The sequence below is a fragment of the Sciurus carolinensis genome, chromosome X (genome assembly GCF_902686445.1).
Source record: "Sciurus carolinensis chromosome X, mSciCar1.2, whole genome shotgun sequence".
Taxonomy (NCBI): domain Eukaryota; kingdom Metazoa; phylum Chordata; class Mammalia; order Rodentia; family Sciuridae; genus Sciurus; species Sciurus carolinensis.
In genome coordinates, this window is record NC_062232.1 from 98,943,580 (window position 1) to 98,965,059 (window position 21,480).

Sequence of the window (21,480 nt, forward strand, 5' to 3'; positions counted from 1 at the left end):
ACATCCATGAGATTAAATGACTTAGCTGTGATTACACAGCTAGTTGGTTGTAAGGTAATATTGACCCAGGACTGTCTGATTCCAGAGTTCTTTTGCTTTTTTTGCTGATGCTCCATTGCCTTTTGTAAGGTATAACACTTCCCCTCAAGGACCTTACAGTCTCCTAAAAGGTCTATATGACAGGAGTAGAAAGTTAGGATGGGGAATTCTAAGAAAAATATTTGGGCTTACATTATGAATAACTTGCAATGGGAAAGTATTACAAATATCATTCTGACAACAGTCTGGAAGGAGTAGATTAGCAAGAGGAGGCACTAGCATGATAGCAAACTGAAAACCTAGGCCTAGATAAAATACAATGACACAAATGCCCAGTATCTGTGCAAACATGTTTGGATTTACCAATATGTCTAGGGCATTCCAACTAAAGCATTGATAAGACATCTATTTTCAGCTTAATATCTAGTTTTAACAAGTAGTGGGGAAGTGGTAGTTTTCATGCATTACTGGTGGACCTATAAAATAAGATGATCAGGCTGAATATCTCTTATCAGAAATGCTTGGGACCAGAAGTATTTCCAGATTTCAGATTTTGTAATATTTTCATAGACGTTACTGGTTGAGTACCCCCAGTCGAAAAATTTAAAATCCAAACTGCTCCAAAATTTAAAACTTTTCAAGCATCATGTGAGCACTCAAAAAGTTTCAGATTTCAGAGCATTTTAGATTTGGGAGTTTTAGATTAGGGATGCTTAATCTATATGTTCATATATATCTCTTTTGGAGGACAACTTGGCAAACTGTAACAAGAGTCTTTGGTCCTGTAATTATGCTTTTAGAAATAGATGTTTTGTGGTGCTGGGGATCAAACCTTGGGTTTCAAACCTAGGGCATCATACATGCCACATAAATGCTCTACCAACTGAGCAATATCCCCATCCCTAGGAATAGATTTTAAGGGGAAAAATCAATCCATGGCATAAGGATGATCAATGCATCATTTTTTCTCTCTCTTTCTCTCTCTTTTTTCTTTTTTAAGTATTGTGAATTGAACCCAAGGTCTCACACATGCTGCACAAATGCTTTACCGCTGAGCTACATTTCCAGCCCTTTTTAGTTTATTTTGAGCAGGGTTTTGTTAATTGCTGAGTCTGGCCTCAAACTTGTGATCCTTCTGCCAGAGGCATAAGTTGGGATTACAGTTGTGTGTCCACCAACCCTGGGGCATCATTTGTTTTCTAATATGAAAAATTAGAAACCAATGAGACATCAAAAATCTAGAATTAGTTTTATAATTTAGGTTTTCAATGCATTTAATGTCTTAACAAAATACAAGATTATAATCCTGAGTATATTACAATCCTAATTTTATTAGACAAGTATTAATATATACAAAGAACAAGGAATGAGTGGAAGGAAATGGGCCAGAATGAATGATTACCTCTAGGCAAAGGGATTGTGGGTAACTAATAGTATTTTGTTTACGTTTATGAAATTTCCAAATTGCCTATAATGAACATGTATTAGTTTTGTAATAAAAGAATCCCTGTATAAGTCATTAGTGAAGAGAAAGAATATTGTAGTCATCTAGTCTGAGAGATAATAGGGACTTGAACTTAGATGGTAGCAGAGGAGATTGATGTAAGAGACATTATTAAAGCAAACTCATTGTGACTTGGTGACTGTGTGGATGATAAAAGGTGCAGAGAATAAAAAATAATTTCAAGTTTTCAAGTCTGGGCAATAGAGTGAATGATGGTAACATTGACAGCAAAATCAGATCAATTATCTTTCTCAGAGATGAGAAAATTGCTTTTTTTCAATTTTCTGTCTAGAGGATAATATGTTGTTTTTGTCCCGATGAGTCAGATAATTCTGTAATTTAGTGAGGCAGATATACCAACAAGATGGACCACTAAAAGCATGAGATGTTTTTGTTCATGGTGGTTGTAGACCATTAAACAGAATCAGTTCTTTAAAACTAAAAGTATAATAAAAATCCAGACATGGGAAAGGGTAAAGGAATAGATATTTCTGTCTGCTTTTAAACAAATGAATAATCTGCTTTCTTCACATGGCAGCAATTCTCTCAAATTGTTGTGCACATACAGCACAAGGACTAACCTTTTATTTCTATAATCATCAAGTAACAGAATAAACAAGACCCTAGAGGTCATCTAATGAAATAGATGTTTACACGTTTTGTTATTTCCCTTTAATTACAAGTTTTCAAAACTCTAGGTTCTTATTCAACTTCCTCACTTTAGGATTTTTTTGGACCATAGAGAAGTTTCTCAAGAACTGTCATATAGAGATGTAATTATAGAACTTGGATTAGAACCAGGTAGCCTAAAGTTACCAACTTCTAATCTACAGAAATAATCCATGTCCTTTTAAAACATTCTTTACTTCTATACCACATTACCAGTAGTGCTTCTTTTCTGTTTGTTTGGTTTTGGTACCAGGGATTTAACCCAGGGGTGCTTAACCACTGAGCAACATCCCCAACCCGTTTTATTTTTATTTTGAGTCACAATCTCACTAAGTTACTTAGAGTCTTGCTTAGTTGCTGAGGCTGGCTTTGAACTTGTGATCCTCCTGCTTCAGCCTCCAGAGTTGTTGGGATTACAGGCATGTGACACTGAGTGTGGCTCAATAGTACTTCTTCAAAAAAAGTTATTTAGATGTAGCCACAAATTAAATCATCATTATAGTTTTTCTTAAGTTTTCTAGTGTTTTGATGATGTTTTTTCATCACTGTAGTAACGTTTTGGCCAACAGCATTTCTTCCTTTTGCTTTGCTGTTTGCCTTTTCCTTATGACTAATTGGGCTGCTAGCCATATTTGGGGTGGGGGAGGGGGACTGCAGAGGGAATTGCTTCTCCTCTGTATCTTCACTTCTTTCATCCACAAAAAAAATGTTCTTCCCCTACTTCTTGGAAACCAATTATAATTTCAATGCTGTGCCAATTTTACATTCCTGATGAGAAAGCAGCTTTTTAACTTCCAAATATTTTTTACTTCAGTATTTATCCTTTAAAACTAAGAATGCTTCCCTCCATAGCCAAAATAACAACACTGCAATTTAAAAATTATTAATTCCTTAATATCATCTAATACTCAGTTCATATTCGGATTTTTACACCTCTTCCAATTGTCTGGGGACAGATGTCATCCAGTTGTTCCACTACTAAGATTGACCACTCTATTTGAGGTGATGACTGCAGGTTCCTTCTGCTGTCTGCATTTCTTTCCCTCCCTTGCCACCTGGAGTATTCATGTAGTGTTATGCTAGCATCCTGTCAACCCTTCAGCTAATGCTTTTTAAGTCAGTGAATATCCTTGCCTGAATCAGTAATTTCTTTAAGGGCTATAAAGTGATGATTTTCTCATTCTGTCATTTCAGTTACACTTACAAGCTGACACTTTCCTGTAAAGCACTGCTTTCAGTCATCAGCTGACTCTGGTTGGTCAGAAATTCAGTTTCTGCTAAAAAGGCAGAATGCAAGTTTAGTTCTTTCCCTTATTTACAAATTTTTAAAGTGAGGAGTTGAATTAATAACCACTTTAAGTGGTACCAAATTAGACCCATCCATGCCATATTCAACTTGTTCTCTTTTGAGCTGCAGTACTCTTAACATGTAGGGATCTGTAATTTTTATTGAACAACTTTATATTTTGACTGTTGATCTGAAGAAGACTGGGGCATGAAATAGGTTGATTCATATACAGAATACCAGTGATTTTGAGTGGTACTTTGGTACATAAAACCCACTTCACTTCTATAGACAATAAACTGTGAAAAATATCTTAACCAAATCTTGAAAATAATGTTAAATTCAAACATGACATCCTATTATACTGCTGAATTTATTTCTTTATAATATACAAACCCATATACTATTTTTCTAGACTTAGATGACTAACAACTAAATACCATAAACATTGATTTTTTGACATATGATATTTTACCTATGTGGCCATTATTCTGTTGCTGATGACCTTATTTTTTTCAAAAAATGAATACGTATGGTGGTGCATGTCTATAATCCTAACAACTTGGGAGGGTGAGGCAGGAGGATCACAGGTTCAAAGCCAGCCTCAGCAACTTAGCAAGGCCCTAAGCAACTCAGTGAGACCATGTCCACAATAAAATATAAAAAGGGCTGGGGATGTGGCTCATGGTTAAGCACCCCTGGGTTCAATTCCTATTACCAAATGAATAAATAAATAAATGACAGGATAAGGATTGAATTATGGACTAGTAATTTTATGGATGACTTTATTTTTTTTCTACAAGTGATCTTCAAATTAGAATGGCATATAATGCATAAAATCAGATGCTAGGTTAGAGCCCTTATATGTATTCCTGTTCCCTCCCATAGACATATTCCATGCAATGCTCAGGAAAAGTAATGATAAAGGGTAAAAGTGAGAGTAATCTAAGTTTTAGGAATGAAGAAAGGCAGTTGAGAAGATTAATGTATTCCTAGAGGCCATTCTGCTTCAGTGTTCACCTTATTAAAACAAACTACTTTTTTCTTGTCCAGCACAGTCAAGCATTGTGTCTACTGATCAGAAACCAATGAAACTGTTATTTTCAGGGTATATTTTTAATTAAAATATTTTCTTCTAAAAGAATTATTTATTGTAGAAAATGAGAACTGCAGATAATCAAAAGAAAAATAAAATCACTCTTAATCCTGTCACCTAGACATAACTAACTTAATGCATGAATAGCACAAAGAGACGAAATAGACCTACTGATAAATGGAATAATAGCAACAACAACAATAATAGTTCATACTTACTGAACCTTTACAATGTGTCATATACTTTTCTAAACATACCCCTTATTAATCTGTTCCCATCCTGAGGTAGATATGTATTATCTTCATTATACAACTGAAGAAAATGACATACCAGAATGATATGTGTAACTGCTCAAGGTTACACTGCTAGTATCCAACAGAACTGGGATCCAAACTTGTATAAGTGACCTCACATAGATCCCTCATTTAGTATTACTTCTTTCATGAATACGTATTTCATGCTCACTTCAGGTCTTTGTTCTAATATCTCCCCTGTCATTTTGGATATTTGAAGCTCTTAACATTTTCTCAGGAAGGTTTCATGGGACCAGCATGTCCTGAATAATTTACACATTGATAGAGTTCACTGCATGTATATCTGAAAGTCATTTTGGCAAGATATAGTCACATGTCCTGCCTTTCATCTTAAATGTGTCATCCATTTTCTTCTGATGTAAAATGTTGTTGAAGAAAACTGACAATACCATTTTCCTTTCTGTATGAAAACACTTGGCAATTTTGCATGGTTTTAGAGATTTTTTTTCCTTCAAAATCCAGTAATTTTACCAGAAGATATCTTAGTGTTGTTGATTATTCTGGGTTGACTTTCTGAGATACAGGTTGAGGACCTCTAATCTGAAAACAAAATCCAGAATGCTCCAACATCTGAAGTGTTTTGAGCCCTAACATGATTCCACAAGTACAAAATTCTACACTGTGAATCTTTGTTTTACTCATACAATTACTAAATATGCCATATATTTTCCATATGAAGGGTAATTTTTACCATTCAGGTTCTGTGCATAAGTAACGTAAATGAATTTTGTGTTTAGACTTGGGTCCCATCCCTAAGATATCTCATTATATGCATGCAAATTTGCAAAAACCTCCCGATTCAAAATACTTCTGAATTCAAGCATTTTTTCTTGAAATTTAAATTAAAAAAGATTATTTGTTCTTTTTGGGTATACATGACAGTAGAATGTGTTTTGCCATATTATACATATGTGGAGTATAACTTATTCTAATTAGGAGCCCATTCTTGTGGTTGTACATGATGTGGAGTTTCACTGGTTGTATTCATATATGAAGATAGGAAAGTTATGTCTGATTCATTCTACTGTCTTTCCTGCTTCAAGCATTTCAATAAAGGGTATTCAACCTATTCTGTTCCTTGTTCCCTTTGCCTATATTTTATATTTCTCACATCCTCTTGAATAATTTTCACACCTTTTTTATTTAAAAATATCCTACTTTTGTTTTCTGTTTTTCTTTAGGTTTTATCTAATTTTCTATTGTGTTTGCCTCATTTTCTCTCTTGCTTATAATTATTTCTTTTTACTTCTAGTTCTTTTTTTGTATCAAAAAGTTTTTTTTATTGTAAACAAATGGGATATATGTTGTTTCTCTGTACATGGAGCCAAGGCATACCATTTGTGTAATCACAGATTTACACAGAGTAATGTTGTTTGATTCATTGTTATTTATTTTCCTTCCCCGCTACCCCTCCAACCCCTCTTTTCCCTCTATACAGTCCTTCCTTCCTCCATTCTTGCCCCCCTCCTTAACCCTAACCCTAAACCTAACCCTAACCCTAACGCTAACCCCTCCCACCCCCCATTATATGTCATCATCTGCTTATCAGCGAGATCATTCGTCCTTTGGTTTTTTGAGATTGGCTTATCTCACTTAGCATGATATTCTCCAATTTCATCCATTTGCCTGCAAATGCCATAATTTTATCATTCTTTATGGTGGAGTAATATTCCATTGTGTATATATGCCACAGTTTCTTTATCCATTCATCAATTGAAGGGCATCTAGGTTGGTTCCACAATCTGGCTATGGTGAATTGAGCAGCAATGAACATTGATGTGGCTGTATCTCTGTAGTATGCTGATTTTAAGTCCTTTGGGTATAGGCCAAGGAGTGGGATAGCTGGGTCAAATGGTGGTTCCATTCCAAGCTTTCTGAGGAATCTCCATACTGCTTTCCAGAGTAGCTGCACTAATTTGCAACCCCACCAGCAATGTATGAGTGTACCTTTTTCCACACATCCTCTCCAACACCTATTGTTGCTTGCATTCTTGATAATCGCCATTCTAATTGGGGTGAGATGGAATCTTAGGGTGGTTTTGATTTGCATTTCTCTTATTACTAGAGATGTTGAACATTTTTTCATATATCTGTTGATTGCTTGTACATCTTCTTCTGTGAAGTGTCTGTTCATTTCCTTAGCCCATTTGTGTTGATTGGATTATTTGTATTCTTGGTGTAGAGTTTTTTGGGTTCGTTATATATTCTGGAAATTAGCGCTCTATCTGAAGTATGAGTGGCAAAGATATTCTCCCACTCTGTAGGCTCTCTCTTCACATTACTGATAGTTTCCTTTGCTGAGAGAAAGCTTTTTAGTTTGAATCTATCCCAGTTGTTGATTCTTGCTTTTATTTCTTGTGCTATGGGAGTCCTATTAAGGAAGTCTGATCCTAAGTTGACAAGTTGAAGATTTGGACCTACTTTTTCTTCTGTAAGATGCAGGGTCTCTGGTCTGATTCCGAGGTCCTTGATCCATTTTGAGTTGAGTTTTGTGTAAGGTGAGAGATAGGGGTTTAATTTCATTCTGTTGCATATGGTCTTCCAGTTTTCCCAGCACCATTTGTTGAAGAGGCTATCTTTTCTCCATTGCATATTTTTGGCACCTTTGTCTAGTATGAGAAAATTGTATTTATTTGGGTTTATGTCCGTGTCCTCTATTCTGTACCATTGATCTACCTGTCTATTTTGGTACCAATACCATGCCGTTTTTTTACTATTGCTTTGTAGTAGAGTTGAAGATCTGGTATTGCGATACCCCCTGCTTCGCTCTTTCTACTGAGGATTGCTTTAGCTATTCTGGGATTTCTTATTCTTCCAGATGAATTTCATAATTGCTTGCTCTATTTCTGTAAGGTACATCATTGGGATTTTAATTGGAATTGCATTGAATCTGTATAGCACTTTTGGTAGTATGGCCATTTTGACAATATTAATTCTGCCTATCCAAGAACATGGGAGATCTTTCCATCTTCTAAGGTTTTCTTTAATTTCTTTCTTTAGTGTTCTGTAGTTCTCATTGTAGAGGTCTTTCACCTCTTTTGTGAGATTGATTCCCAAGTATTTTATTTTTTTCGATGCTATTGTGAATGGGGTAGTTTTCCTAAATTCTCTTTCTGAAGATTCATCACTTATGTATAAAAATGCATTGGATTTATGAGCATTGATCTTGTAACCTGCTACTTTACTGAATTCACTTATGAGTTCTAAACGTTTTCTGGTGGAATTTCCAGGTTCCTCTAAATATATAATCATGTCATCAGCAAACAGGGATAGTTTGAGTTCTTCTTTTCCAATTCGTATCCTTTTAATTTCTTTGGTTTTTCTAATTGCTCTGGCTAGAGTTTCAAGGACGATGTTGAATAGAAGTGGTGAAAGAGGGCATCCCTGCCTTGTTCCAGTTTTTAGGGGGAATGCTTTCAGTATTTCACCATTTAGAATGATATTAGCCGTGGGCTTAGCATAGATGGCTTTTACAATGTTAAGGAATGTTCCCACTATCCCTATTTTTTCTAGTGTTTTGAGCATGAAGGGGTGCTGTATTTTATCAAATGCTTTTTTTCTGCATCTATTGAAATAATCATGTGATTCTTGACTTTAAGTCTATTGATATGGTGAGTTACATTTATTGATTTCCTGATGTTGAACCAACCTTGCATCCCTGGGATGAAACCCACTTGATCATGGTGCACTATATTTTTAATATGTTTTTGTATGCGATTTGCTAAAATTTTGTTGAGAATTTTTGCATTGATATTCATTAAGGATATTGGTCTGAAATTTTCTTTCCTCGATGTGTCTCTGTCTGGTTTAAGTATCAGGGTAATATTGGCTTCATAGAATGAGTTTGGGAGGGTTCCCTCCTCTTCTATTTCATGGAATACTTTGAGGAGTATTGGAATGAGCTCTTCTTTAAAGGTTTTGTAGAACTCAGCTGAGAACCCATCTGGTCCTGGACTTTTCTTTGTTGGTACACTTTTGATGACCTCTTCTATTTCATTGCTTGAAATTGATTTATTTAAGTTGTGTATGTCCTCCTCATTCAGTTTAGGTAATTCATATGTCTCTAGAAACTTGTCGATGTCTTTGAGGTTTTCTGGTTTGTTGGAGTATAGATTTTCAAAATAGCTTCTAATTATGTTTTGTATTTCACTCATGTCTGTTGTGATATTTCCTTGTTCATTCCGAATTTTAGTAATTTGAGTTTTCTCCCTCTTTCTCTTTGTTAGCGTGGCTAAGGGGTTATCAATTTCGTTTATTTTTTCAAAGAACCAACTATTTATTTTGTTAATTTTTCTGATTGTTTCTTTTGTTTCAATTTTGTTGATTTCGGCTCTGATTTTAACTATTTCCTGTCTTCTACTACTTTTGGTGTTAGTCTGCTCTTCTTTTTCTAGGGCTTTGAGCTGTAGTGTTAAGTCGTTTATTTGTTGATTTCTACTTCTTTTGTTGAATGTGCGCCATGAAATAAATCTTCCTCTAAGTACTGCTTTCATAGTGTCCCAGAGATTTTGATATGACGTGTCTTTGTTCTCTTTGTTTACTTCTAAGAATATTTTTTATTTCCCTCCTGATGTCTTCTGTTATCCCTTCATCATATAATAGTGTATTATTTAATCTCCAGGTATTAGAGAAGTTTCTGATTTTTATTTTGTCATTTATTTCTAATTTCAATCCATTATGATCTGATAGAATACAAGGTAGTATCTCTATCTTCTTGTATTTGCTGACAGTAGCTTTGTGGCATAAAATATGGTCTATTTTAGAGAAGGATCCATGTGCTGCTGAGAAGAAAGTGTATTCGTTCTTTGTTGGATGGTATATTCTATATATGTCTGTTAAGTCTAAATTGTTGATTGTGTTATTGAGATCTATGGTTTCTTTATTCAATTTTTGTTTGGAAGATCTATCCAGTGGTGAGAGTGGTGTGTTAAAATCGCCTAGTATTATTGTGTTGTGGTCTATTTGATTTCTGGAATTGAGAAGGATTTGTTTGACATACATGGATGAGCCAATGTTCGGGGCATAGATATTTATGATTGTAACGTCTTGCTGATTTATGCTTCCCATAAGCAGTATGTAATGTCCTTCTTTATCCCTTCTGACTAGTTTTGGCTTGAAGTCCACATTATCTGAAATGAGGATGGATACTCCAGCTTTTTTGCTGTGTCCATGTGCATGGTATGTTTTCTCCCATCCTTTCACCTTTAGTCTATTGGTATCTCTTTCTATGAGATGAGTCTCTTGCAGGCAGCATATTGTTGGATTTTTCTTTTTAATCCAATCTGCCAGTCTATGTCTTTTGATTGATAAATTCAGACCATTAACTTTCAGGGTTATTATTGTGTTATGATTTGTATTCCCAGTCATTTGACTCATTTTTGTTTTTTGACATGATTTCAGTTCTCCTTTATTTGGCTATTCCTTTAGGCTAGTTCCTCCCTTTGCTGATTTGCATCGTTGTTTTTCATCTCTTCCTCATGGAATATTTTGCTGAGAATGTTCTGTAATGCCGGCTTTCTTTTTGTAAATTCCTTTAGCTTTTGTTTTTCATGGAGGGATCTTATTTCATTGTCAAATCTGAAAGTAAGTTTTCCTGGGTATAAGATTCTTGGTTAGCATTCGTTTTCTTTCAGGGCTTGGTAAATGTTGTTCCAGGCCCTTCTAGCTTTTAGGGTCTGGATTGAAAAATCTGCTGATATTCTTATTGGTTTCCCCCTGAATGTAATTTGATTCTTTTCTCTCGCGGCCTTTAAAATTCTGTCTTTATTTTGTATGTTAGGTATTTCATAATAATGTGCCTTGGTGTGGGTCTGTTGTAATTTTGTATGTTTGGAGTTCTATAAGCCTCTTGTACTTGGTTTTCCATTTCATTCTTCAGATTTGGGAAATTTTCTGATATTATTTCATTGAATTGATTGTTCATTCCTTTGGTTTGTTTCTCTAAGCCTTCCTCAATCCCAATAATTCTTAAATTTGGCCTTTTCATGATATCCCATAATTCTTGTAGATTGTGTTCATGGTTTCTTACCATCTTCTCGGTTTGGTCAACTTTGTTTCAAGGTTAAATATTTTGTCTTCAGTGTCTGAGGTTCTGTCTTCCAGGTGTTCTATCCTATTGGTTATGCTTTCTATGGAGTTTTTAACTTGGTTTATTGTTTCCTTCATTTCAAGGATTTCTGGTTTTTTTTTTTCCTTATCTCTAACTCTTTATTGAAATGATCTTTTGCTTCCCGTATTTGGTCTTTTAACTGTTGATTGGTGCGATCATTTAATGCCTGCATTTGCTCCTTCATCTCCTCCTTCAATGCCTGCATTTGCTCTTTCATCTCCTCATTTGCTTCCCTGATTGTTTTAATTATGTACGTTCTGAACTCCTTTCTGACATTTCTTCTGCTGTGCTGTCATTGGGTTTTATTGATATAGTATCTAGGTTTGTTTGGGACATTTTCTTCCCTTGTTTTCTCATATTGGTCAGATGTCAGTGGGACCCTGAGATATTGCAGATTTCCTCTATTGGCTTATAGTGTCCCTGTAGATTTCCAGTATATCACCTCCCAGTCTTCAGTAGCCTGAAGTCTTGGAGGAACTTGATAATGCAGTGCTTCCAGAGAAAGTTGCCTCTAGCCCGCTATTGGTTCCAGGGCTTGGAGCTGGCTCTGTGCGGAAAGGCTCTCACTGGGTTGTTTGCTCCGAGAAGCTGGCTGTGGAAGGAGCCTGCTGCTGGAGGGAGCAGGGCTGCCTGGAGAAGTCTCTGGCTGCCCTGCCCTGGTCCCAGAGGCTGCCTGCGGGCCAGAGCTCACCGCTGGCTCCAGGACCCAGAGCTGGCTCTGTGCAGAAAGGCCCCCACTGGGTGGCCTGCTCCGAGAAGCTGGCCATGGAAGGCACCCGCCACTGGAGGGCTGCGCTGCCCTGCTCTGATAAGCCACCCCTAACCGTGCCTGCCGCCTGGGCCGAGCTTCACCCAGTGGGGGAAACTCACCCCGTAGCTCTATGTTAGTCCGAGTCTCTCAATGCCTCCTCTTCTTGAATCCTGGGTTCTGGAGCAACAGGAGATGTAGTCACCCTCTAGTCCGCCATCCTGGATCGCCCCGTGGATTGAGCCTGCCGCCGGAGGGAGCAGGGCTGCTTGGAGAAGTCTCTGGCTGCCCTGCCCTGGTCCTAGAGGCTGCCTGCGGGCCAGAGCTCGCTGCTGGCTCTGGACTTGAAGCTGACTCTGTGCAGAAAGGCCCCCACTGGGCGGCCTGCTCCGAGAAGCTGGCCGTGGAAAGCGCCCGCTGCCGGAGGGAGCAGGGCTGCCTGAGGAAGTCTCCAGCTGCCCTGCCCTGCTCTGAGAAGCCGCACCTATCCGAGCCTGCCGCCTGGGCCGAGCTTCACCCGGTGGGGAGACTCACCCCGTGGCTCTATGTTAGTCCAAGTCTCTCAATGCCTCCCCCTCTCGAATCCTGGGTTCTGGAGCGACAGGAGATGCAGTCACCCTCTAGTCCACCATCTTGGATCTTACTTCTAGTTCTTTCCTGAGTTTTGTCATTGTTTTTTGGAACCAGGATTGAACACAGGGGCACTTGACCACTGAACCATGTCCTCAGCCCTTTTTTGTTTATTATATTTTGAGACAGGGCCTTACTAATTTGCTGACTTTGAACTTGGAATCCTCCTACCTCAGCGTCTTGAGCCACTGGGATTACAGGTGTGCATCACCACATCCAGGTTCTGAGTTGTTCTTATTGTGACATTTTATATATGATTCCATGTCATTTACATTGTTTTTCATATCATGTAATTTTTTCTTAACAATTTGAGCTAGTTTTGAAGTGTTATATTGTAGTTTTCATTAATTTTTGTGGGTTATCTTTCTGGTATGTTTTAATTATCTAAGGATATTATTCTTATGCTCATTTTTACATGAAATTAGTTTCTGAATTTTTGTATGGAGGCTCAATTTCAGTTAATTTTTTTAAATTTCATGACTATAGAACTCTATATTTTATTGCTTTTGAGAATTGTTGTGGCAGTTCCTTCTGAGATGGTGAATTACTTCTGAAATCTCCTCGCCCTGCAGTCTGACTCCTGTACATTTTTTTCTTTCTTTTTTTTTAACTTTTAATTATTTCTTCTCCTCTTCATCCATTTGCCCTTCCTCACTCCCTAAGCCTGCTGCCTTTCTTGTCTCAATTACAATTATTTGTTCGTTCTTTTTCATTTCTCTTATCTCAGTCCTCTCCAGTTTGGAGTTTGTTCCCTCTATTTTCTCATCAGAGTGCAGCTTTGTCTTTCAAGGGAGCATTGGATGATTAGTTTTAAGAGTTCTTGGGGGCTCAGGCTGTTCCCAGTCTAGACCATGGACTCCTTCCACTCAACCACTATTTGGAGGGGCAGACCCCTTCCTTCCATTCTTAGCTCTTATTCATAAATTAGTTCACTAATGTTTATGTAAATTACTTTAGAGTTCTCAGATCTCTCAGATGCCATGTTGATTCTCTCTGTGTACTCTTCCATAGTTGATATCATTTGGTCTGGTTTGTCCCCACCCTCTCTTATTTGGAATACAAGTAGAAGTTATTTTCATGTAGTTTGGCTGTAGATTGTGTCAGTGGATTCTGGTTTTGCTTTCATACTTGCCTTACTTATCTTTTGTATTTGTCTTTTTGTTTTTGTTTTTGGTACGGGAGATGAAGCCCAAAGGTGCTTAACCACTGAGCCACATCCCTAACCCTTTTTATTTTTTAAATTTTTTAATTTTTAAATTTTGATTCATTGTACACAAATGGGATACAACTATTGTTCCTCTGGTTGTACACGAAGTAGAGTCACACCATTTGTTTAATCATACATGTACATAGGGTAATGATGTTTGTCTCATTCTATTATTTTTCCTTCCTCCCACCCACTCCACATCCCTCATTTTCCTCCATACAATCCATCCTTCTTCCATTCTTGCCTCCCTCCACCCCCTGATATGTATCATCATCCACTTATCAGAACAATCATTCAGCCTTTGGTTTTTAGTGGTTGGCTTATCTCACCAAGCATGGTATTCTCAAACTCCATCCATTTACCTGCAAATGCCATAATTTTATTCTTCTTTATGGCTAAATAATATTCCATTGTATATATATATATATACCACAGTTTCTTTTTTTTTTTAGTTTTTTTTTATTATTGTAAACAAATGGGATACACGTTTCTCTGTACGTGGAGTAAAGGCAAAACATTTGTGTAATCATAAATTCACATAGGGGAATGTTGTTTGATTCATTCTGTTATTTTTCCCTTCCCCCCCACCCCTCCAACCCCTCTTTTCCCTCTATACAGGCCTTCCTTCCTCCATTCTTGCCCCTCTCCCTAACCCTAACCCTAACACTAACCCCTCCCACCCCCCATTATGTGTCATCATCCGCTTATTAGAGAGATCATTCAACCTTCATTTTTTTGAGATTGGCTTATCTCACTTAGCATGATATTCTCCAATTTCATCCATTTGCCTGCAAATGCCATAATTTTATTATTCTTTATAGCTGAGTAATATTCCATTGTATATATATACCACAGTTTCTTTATCCATTCATCAATTGAAGGGCATCTAGGTTGGTTCCACAATCTGGCTATGGTGAATTGAGCAGCAATGAACATTGATGTGGCTGTATCTCTGTAGTATGCTGATTTTAAGTCCTTTGGGTATAGGCCAAGGAGTGGGATAGCTGGGTCAAATGGTGTTTCCATTCCAAGTTTTCTAAGGAACCTCCACACTGCTTTCCAGAGTAGCTGCACTAATTTGCAGCCCCACCAGCAATGTATGAGTGTTCCTTTCTCCCGCATCCTCGCCAACACCTATTGTTGCTTGTATTCTTGATAATCGCCATTCTAATTGGGGTGAGATGGAATCTTAGGGTGGTTTTGATTTGCATTTCTCTTATTACTAGAGATGTTGAACATTTTTTCATATATCTGTTGATTGCTTGTAGATCTTCTGTAAAGTGTCTGTTCATTTCCTTAGCCCATTTATTGACTGGGTTATTTGTATTCTTGGGGTAAAGTTTTTTGAGTTCTCTGGAGATTAGTGCTTTATGTTAAGTATGTGTGGCAAAGATTTTCTCCCACTCTGTACACTCTCTTCACATTGTTGATTGTTTCCTTTGCTGAGAAAAAGCTTTTTAGTTTGAGTCTATCCCAATGATCGATTCCTGATTTTATTTCTTGTGCAAAACTCAACTCAAAATGGATCAAGGACCTAGGAATCAGACCAGAGATCCTGCACCTAATAGAAGAAAAAGTAGGTCCAAATCTTCATCATGTCGACTTAGGACCAGACTTCCTTTTTATTTTTTGAGACAAGGTCTTTTTAGGTTACTTACAGCCTTGCTGAGTTGCTGAGACTGGCTTCAAACTTGCAATCCTCCTGCCTCAGCCTCCTGAGCTGATGGGATTACAGGTGTGCACCACCATGCCAGCTCTGTTTTGTTTTTTTCATGGCCACATTTGGAAAGATTCAAAAACTACTCTGCCACCACCACCTTCCCCCAAGAATTTCTTTGCAAACTACAGACCATGGGCCCAATCCTGTCACCTGCTACTTGTTTTTATATAGCTTTTGACCTAACATGGTTTTTGCAGTGTTTTTTTTTTGTCTTTTGTGTGTATGTATCATATTGGGGATCAAACCCACGGCCTCACATGTACTAGGCAAAAGCACTTTACTAGTTAGCTACACTCCTAGCCCACAAGCCCTACTTTAAATTTTTTGGTATTGACAGATTATCATCCTGAGAGGTATACAAGTTAAATATCCAGTAAGTATACCAGTTAGGTAAGTTATGGTGCATTTATGCAAGGAAATATTATACAGAGATAAAGAAAATGAGGTTGATCTATTTTACTGATATATACAAATATATGACATATGCTGTTAAACGAAACATTCAGGTTTCTAGTGTAGAGTAGAATTTCTTCATGTTAAGGAAACAGAAGCATTAGAATATACAAAATTAAATTTTTCACAAGAAGCATAGCTTACAACTAAGATGTACTAATTTATATACCTACCAGTAGTATATCCAAATGATTGTTTGACAATACTCTTGCCAACATTGTGTTATCTGATTAAAAAAAATTATTGTCAAGTTGGTAGTGGAGAAAAAGCCATCTTATCTTAATATTACCTAATAGACTTTACATTTTTGCATAAGTTGTTTGCCTTGAATTAATTCTTTTGTGAATTTTTTTCCTTGTCCTTTTCCCATGTGTGATATTTCTTTTCCTTGATGGTTTAAAAAATTCTTAATATATTAGATAGTAATCCTTTGGCTTGTCATCCATTTGTGCCTCTTCATTTCATGTAGAGTGATTAATGATGTACAAAGATTATTTTGTTTTTCTTAGTAATCCCAACGACTCAGGAGGCTGAAGCAGGAGGATTATAAGTTGGAGGCCAGCCTTAGCAACTTCGCAACACTCTGTCTCAAAATTAAAAAATAAAAAGAGCTAGGAATGTAGCTCAGTGTTAAGAGTATCCATGGGTTAAATCCTCAATGCCAAAAAAAAAATATTTTTTTCCTGCAGTAAAATCTTCCTTTTCCCTGATGATGATGATGATGATGTTGATGTATAGAAAGCCCTTCCCACTTCAGATTTGTCTAGTTGTTCCCCTATATATTTTTGTAGTACTTACTTGTTTTTGTGTTTTACTTTTAGTTCTCTAATCCATCAGGGATTTATTTGTGTGGTCTATGAGGAAGACTTTAACTTTGTTTTTCAAATGTTATGCCGTTGTCTTTGTACCATCTATTGAATAAGTCATTATTTCAAGGTTATATAATCTTCAGATTGTTTTTATGAGAAGTCTGCACATTTAAAATTTTTTAAACATCATGTTTTTTGATATGTAATTCACAAACAGTAAAATTTACTCTTTTTAAGTGTTCAGTTTGAAGATTCTTAGCAAAACATATGGAATAGTTCCATCATCTCCCAGAAGTTTTCTTACACCTCTTTGCAGCTAACCCTCCTGACCCTAGATTCCTACAACGGTTGATCTGTTTTCTATCCCTAACGTTCTACCTTTTCCAGAATATCATATAAATAGAATCATATTATACATAGTTTTTTGAGTCTGGTGTCTTTCACTTAACATAATACATTTAAGAGATAGCAACAGTGTTGTATATATCAATAGTTCATTCATTTTTATTGCTAAGCAGTATCCATGATATGGTCTACCATTGTTTGTTTAACTATTGACTTGTCCACGGACATCAGGGTTTTTTCATTTTGGAACCATTGTGTGGACATGTTTTCATGTCTTCTGGATGAATACCTAGGAGTAGGATTTCAGGGTCACGTGGTAAGTATATGTTTAGTTTTTAAGAAATTTTCAGCCTGTTTTCCATAGTGATTGGATGCTTCTGCACTTCAACCAACAACATGTCAAAAATCCAGTTACTCTGTATCCTTATCAGCACTTGTAATTGTCAGTGTTTTAACTTTAGCCATTCTACCAAGTATGCAGGGTTAAATAGTTTATTGACAATAATTTGGATATTTTAAGTAGTATTTCCCGACTCATCTCCCCATATATTCTCTAAGACTGTATACTCCTGAATTGTTTGGTCCATCTCTTATTGCCTAACCTGAGGCTGCCTAATAATCATAGTTGCTCATTTCTGGTTTTTTCTTGTTTCCATTTCTTCCCCGAAACATAAAAAGTATAGCATATCAAAGTAGAAAAGGAGCTTAGATATAATTTGGTACAGGGGCTGGCAAGCTTTTTCTGTAAAGTGCCAGATAGTAAATATTTGTGGCTTCGCAAGCCATTAAGCCTCTCAGTCTTTCTTACAAATCAACTCTACCAATACAACATGAAAGAAGTCACAGCCAATACAGAAGAAAATGGGCATTTTCCAAATAAAACTTTACTTACAAAAACAGGCAGCTAGCCAGATTGGCCTGGACCATAGTTTGCTCACCCCTGGTTTAGTCTTAACAACTGTATTTTATAGATGAGGGAACTGAGCTCAAATTTCCCCCTTTCCTCATATTAACAAATAAAGAGGCAAGGACCAGGATATTGACTTTCACCATTAGAGACATGCTTGAATTGGGTTCAGGATGAGCTTACCTTTTGCATAATGCTCTGGTCCAGCAAATGATGTTAGGTGAAGCCATTAACCACAGAAGCTTTCTAAAGTTTTAACTGAGCTAACACTTTCCAGGCAGCTTGTCATATTGCCATTCACTGAGATGTTAACTTTTTGAGCCTGTTATCTCTCTGGAGCAGTGGTCAAATTTGAGTTGTAAGAAAATAAAGTGATAAAGGTCCAAGTTAAACAGTTAAAGTAAGAGAAGCATTCCATCCTTTTATTCATCCTCAAAAGACTGTTTCCAATTTGGATAGGTCTACATTTCTTTGTCTCTCGAGATAGCCATCAAATATCATGTAACAGTCTCATGCTTTTTCCATCTTTAATGTTAGTTCTTGATTTTTTTCACTAATTGTTTAAATAGATGAATATTCTTAGGTTGACAAACAAAAACAAAAACCAGGAAAACATTACACTTATGGTTCCATGCACGCAAACCTAAAAATAGGCATTGGCTATGACTACTCAGAGTAAGGACATTGTTTAGAAAAGTCATCCAATATGTTTTTTTTTCCTTGCTTGCAGCATTGGAAGAAGTATGACATCTATGAGAAGCAGTCCAAAGAAGAAACTGACTCTGTAGTGCTGATTGAAAACCTGAAGAAAGCTTCTCAGTGATGGGGATAATTTATTTTTACCTTCAATGTGACCTTGTGAAGATTCATCACATTCTCCCTTTGTTATCTGGGGACTTGCTAAATGGAAAGTGAAACTACTGGATCCTTTAAAAACAGGCAGCTCATAAGAGCCACAGGCCTTTTTGTGTGTCATGTACCGAAAAACTAAAAATAATGGGCCCTTTGGAAAAAAGAGTGGAGTCATTGAATTATAAAAGCAGACATTCTTTGCAAATTCTTTATACTAGGGGACAAAGCAAAAAGTCATGATAGCAGTAGAATTAACCTTATCAGGAGTTGTGACAGCTTCCTAAGGATCTATGCTTGCCTTTTATTTTTTGTGTCAGATAAACCCAAGAAATTTTATTTGTGAGGGAACTCATTTTGGGTATAAGTGCTAATGTTGAACTTGACTCACAGAGAACATCTAACAAACAAAATCGATACAATCTGGTATCTATTTTTCGGAGATCCCATTGAGTAATGTTTATGACTATTAAAACTGCTAACAGTTTGGAATTATCATCTACTTCAACAGCATTTCCCTGTACTTTGAAAGCCTCAGAAATGGGTATTGGCCATGATGATGACAATGACAGCAAAAGCAGGCACAGCTTCTTTACCAAGATCATTCAGGCTTTTAAGGGCAGTAGAGGCAGAATGACTCATTGCGTATTAGAGTTTGAACCAAAAAGTCCCTTATGATGTATTTTTTTCTTTACCTCTGCTACCCAAATCAAGTATTAACTATGCATCTGGCTTATACCAAGCCCCCAGCTATGAGGGATGTACCCCCCAATGAGTTTACAGTCCAGTTGGGACTCCTCAGTTCTTGCCACTTTCTTGATCTCCCACCAGTCATTTCTGAGACGTGTCAACTCCCCAGCTCCAAGGCCAATTTTCCCTTTTGCCTTCTCCCTCATTCCCTTTCTTGTAGCCTTTTGATGTTCTTTGGAAATTTGGATACACGTCTGTTCAGAACACCTAGAGGAGCAGGGAACAATTTGCATCTCAGGTACAGTGTGAGTAAACTGAGAAGTAATGAGTAATTCTTATATATTTTGTAACTTTTTATGCAAGTCTTCAGTTGTTTGAGGGTTTTCAGCACTTGATGTTTATGCATCTTCTAAACAGAGATGAGGTCGTATTTTCACTTAGAACTTAGCTGTTGGCTTGAGAAAAATGTAGTTTTATCTGTTTCTGTTTCTCTATAAGATGGACCCTAGGATTTCTTTTCCCTCACAGAAATAATTAAGTAGCATTTGTGTGCTGTATTGATAGCCAGCCATCCAAGTCTTCAATGTATATACTCATATGTTAGGGTTCCGTTTTCCCCCATTTCCACAACATATGCATATGTACTCTTCCTACTTCCTCCAAATTTGAAGAAGTTTGGTAAATGATAGATATTCCTCTCTTTTCTCTTAACACAGACTCAGATCATTGGTAGGAACTTCAGAACTTTATATCACAAGTTCTTCAAACATTTACCATTTCATATTAATAAGATTAAGCTTCTTGGAATTCCTGCTCTTAGGGCAGGGGACATAAAAGACCCCTGCTGTCCACAGGTGTGGGCAAAAGTGACAACCTGCCTCCATGGTAATGGAGGAGAAGTGTGCCTGGGCACCTCTGAGGAAATTGGGGTGCATATCACTGGTAGATGTAAAGGTGTTTCCTCCCTATGATTTCGTTTTGAAATTCAGATTGAGGCTGGGACACTGGCATGGTAGATGATTCACTTTCTCCTACCATTCACTAGAAAGAATACTTGGTATTCCCATGTACAAATGAGATTACTTCCTAGCTAGGTATTTATAATTCTGGGAATCAAAACACTTAAACACCTCACCCAAAGCCATCTTTACTGGTAGCCTATTTTGATGGCAATGAGGAGGATGCTTTGAAATAACCAAGAAACTACTGGTGCTGACAGTCATACAGCCTGGGAGTGGGGAAATTGTATTTTGTTTCCATCCTTCTCTGTTAACAGTAAAATGGTTGAGGCAGGAGGCAGTAAATTATGGGAACACCTAGAGTTTTACAGTTGCTAAAAAGTGATCCCTAGGTCTTAGGAGCTCTTGGAGGCATCGGTATGTCACCAGCAGGAAACTAGTAGGTTCATTTACTATTTTGTCTAACCTATATGGATTTTTTTCCCTATATACCTAAGTACACTCACTGTAAGGATGGTCATTCTTATTCTTTCATTGAGATAAGTTTTCTTCTGCATCTGGGCACTAAAGGGATACATGAACCATTGTTAACATTTTGAGTAATATCTTCAATTAGAAGTCATTTTTGTTTAACTTCTTATAGGAAATTTGAGTAAAATAAATATTAATTGTCTTTTTGTATATTAAATAAATGTTTTCCTTTGGTTTTATTTTGGGGAAAGTGTTGTGAGTATTTGCTGGTGGAAAAAATTGGAGATAAAAGAATAAACACTATAAAAAATTCCAAGGAAGATATTTATAATCATTTATTTTAAGCTTCCCTGCTGTTCTGCTGTGCCTGTTTTCTGATATGAGGACATGCACATACTTAGTTTAACGTTAGTAGTCTTTGCACATAACACCTATAAGGACTTACATATTTGATAAATTGTAGTTATGATAATTAATGGAAGTGACAAGTTAGTTATTTCTAATGTTCAACTTAAATTAGATTGCAGTATGCTTACTATCTTGGTATCCATGGCATACACAACATATATGACTGTCATGGTGTATGTGATGGAACACTTCTAGTTAACATAATCAAATTAGCAGGCTATATTTGAGACCGAGAAAATCAGTTTTTAATAGCTGTCCTCTTAAGGGT

At 36.8% G+C, this 21,480-nt stretch overlaps 1 protein-coding gene across 1 annotated transcript in view; it reads left to right on the plus strand.

Annotated features, from left to right (window-relative positions):
* Il13ra1 (interleukin 13 receptor subunit alpha 1) overlaps positions 1-21,117 on the plus strand; it is a 62,250-nt gene extending 41,133 nt beyond the window's left edge. The window contains exon 11 of the mRNA XM_047536605.1: positions 18,566-21,117. Coding sequence (XP_047392561.1) covers positions 18,566-18,658 — 93 coding nt within the window. The 3' untranslated portion in view covers positions 18,659-21,117. The remainder of the gene's footprint in view (positions 1-18,565) is intronic.
* The last annotated feature ends 363 nt before the right edge of the window (positions 21,118-21,480 follow it).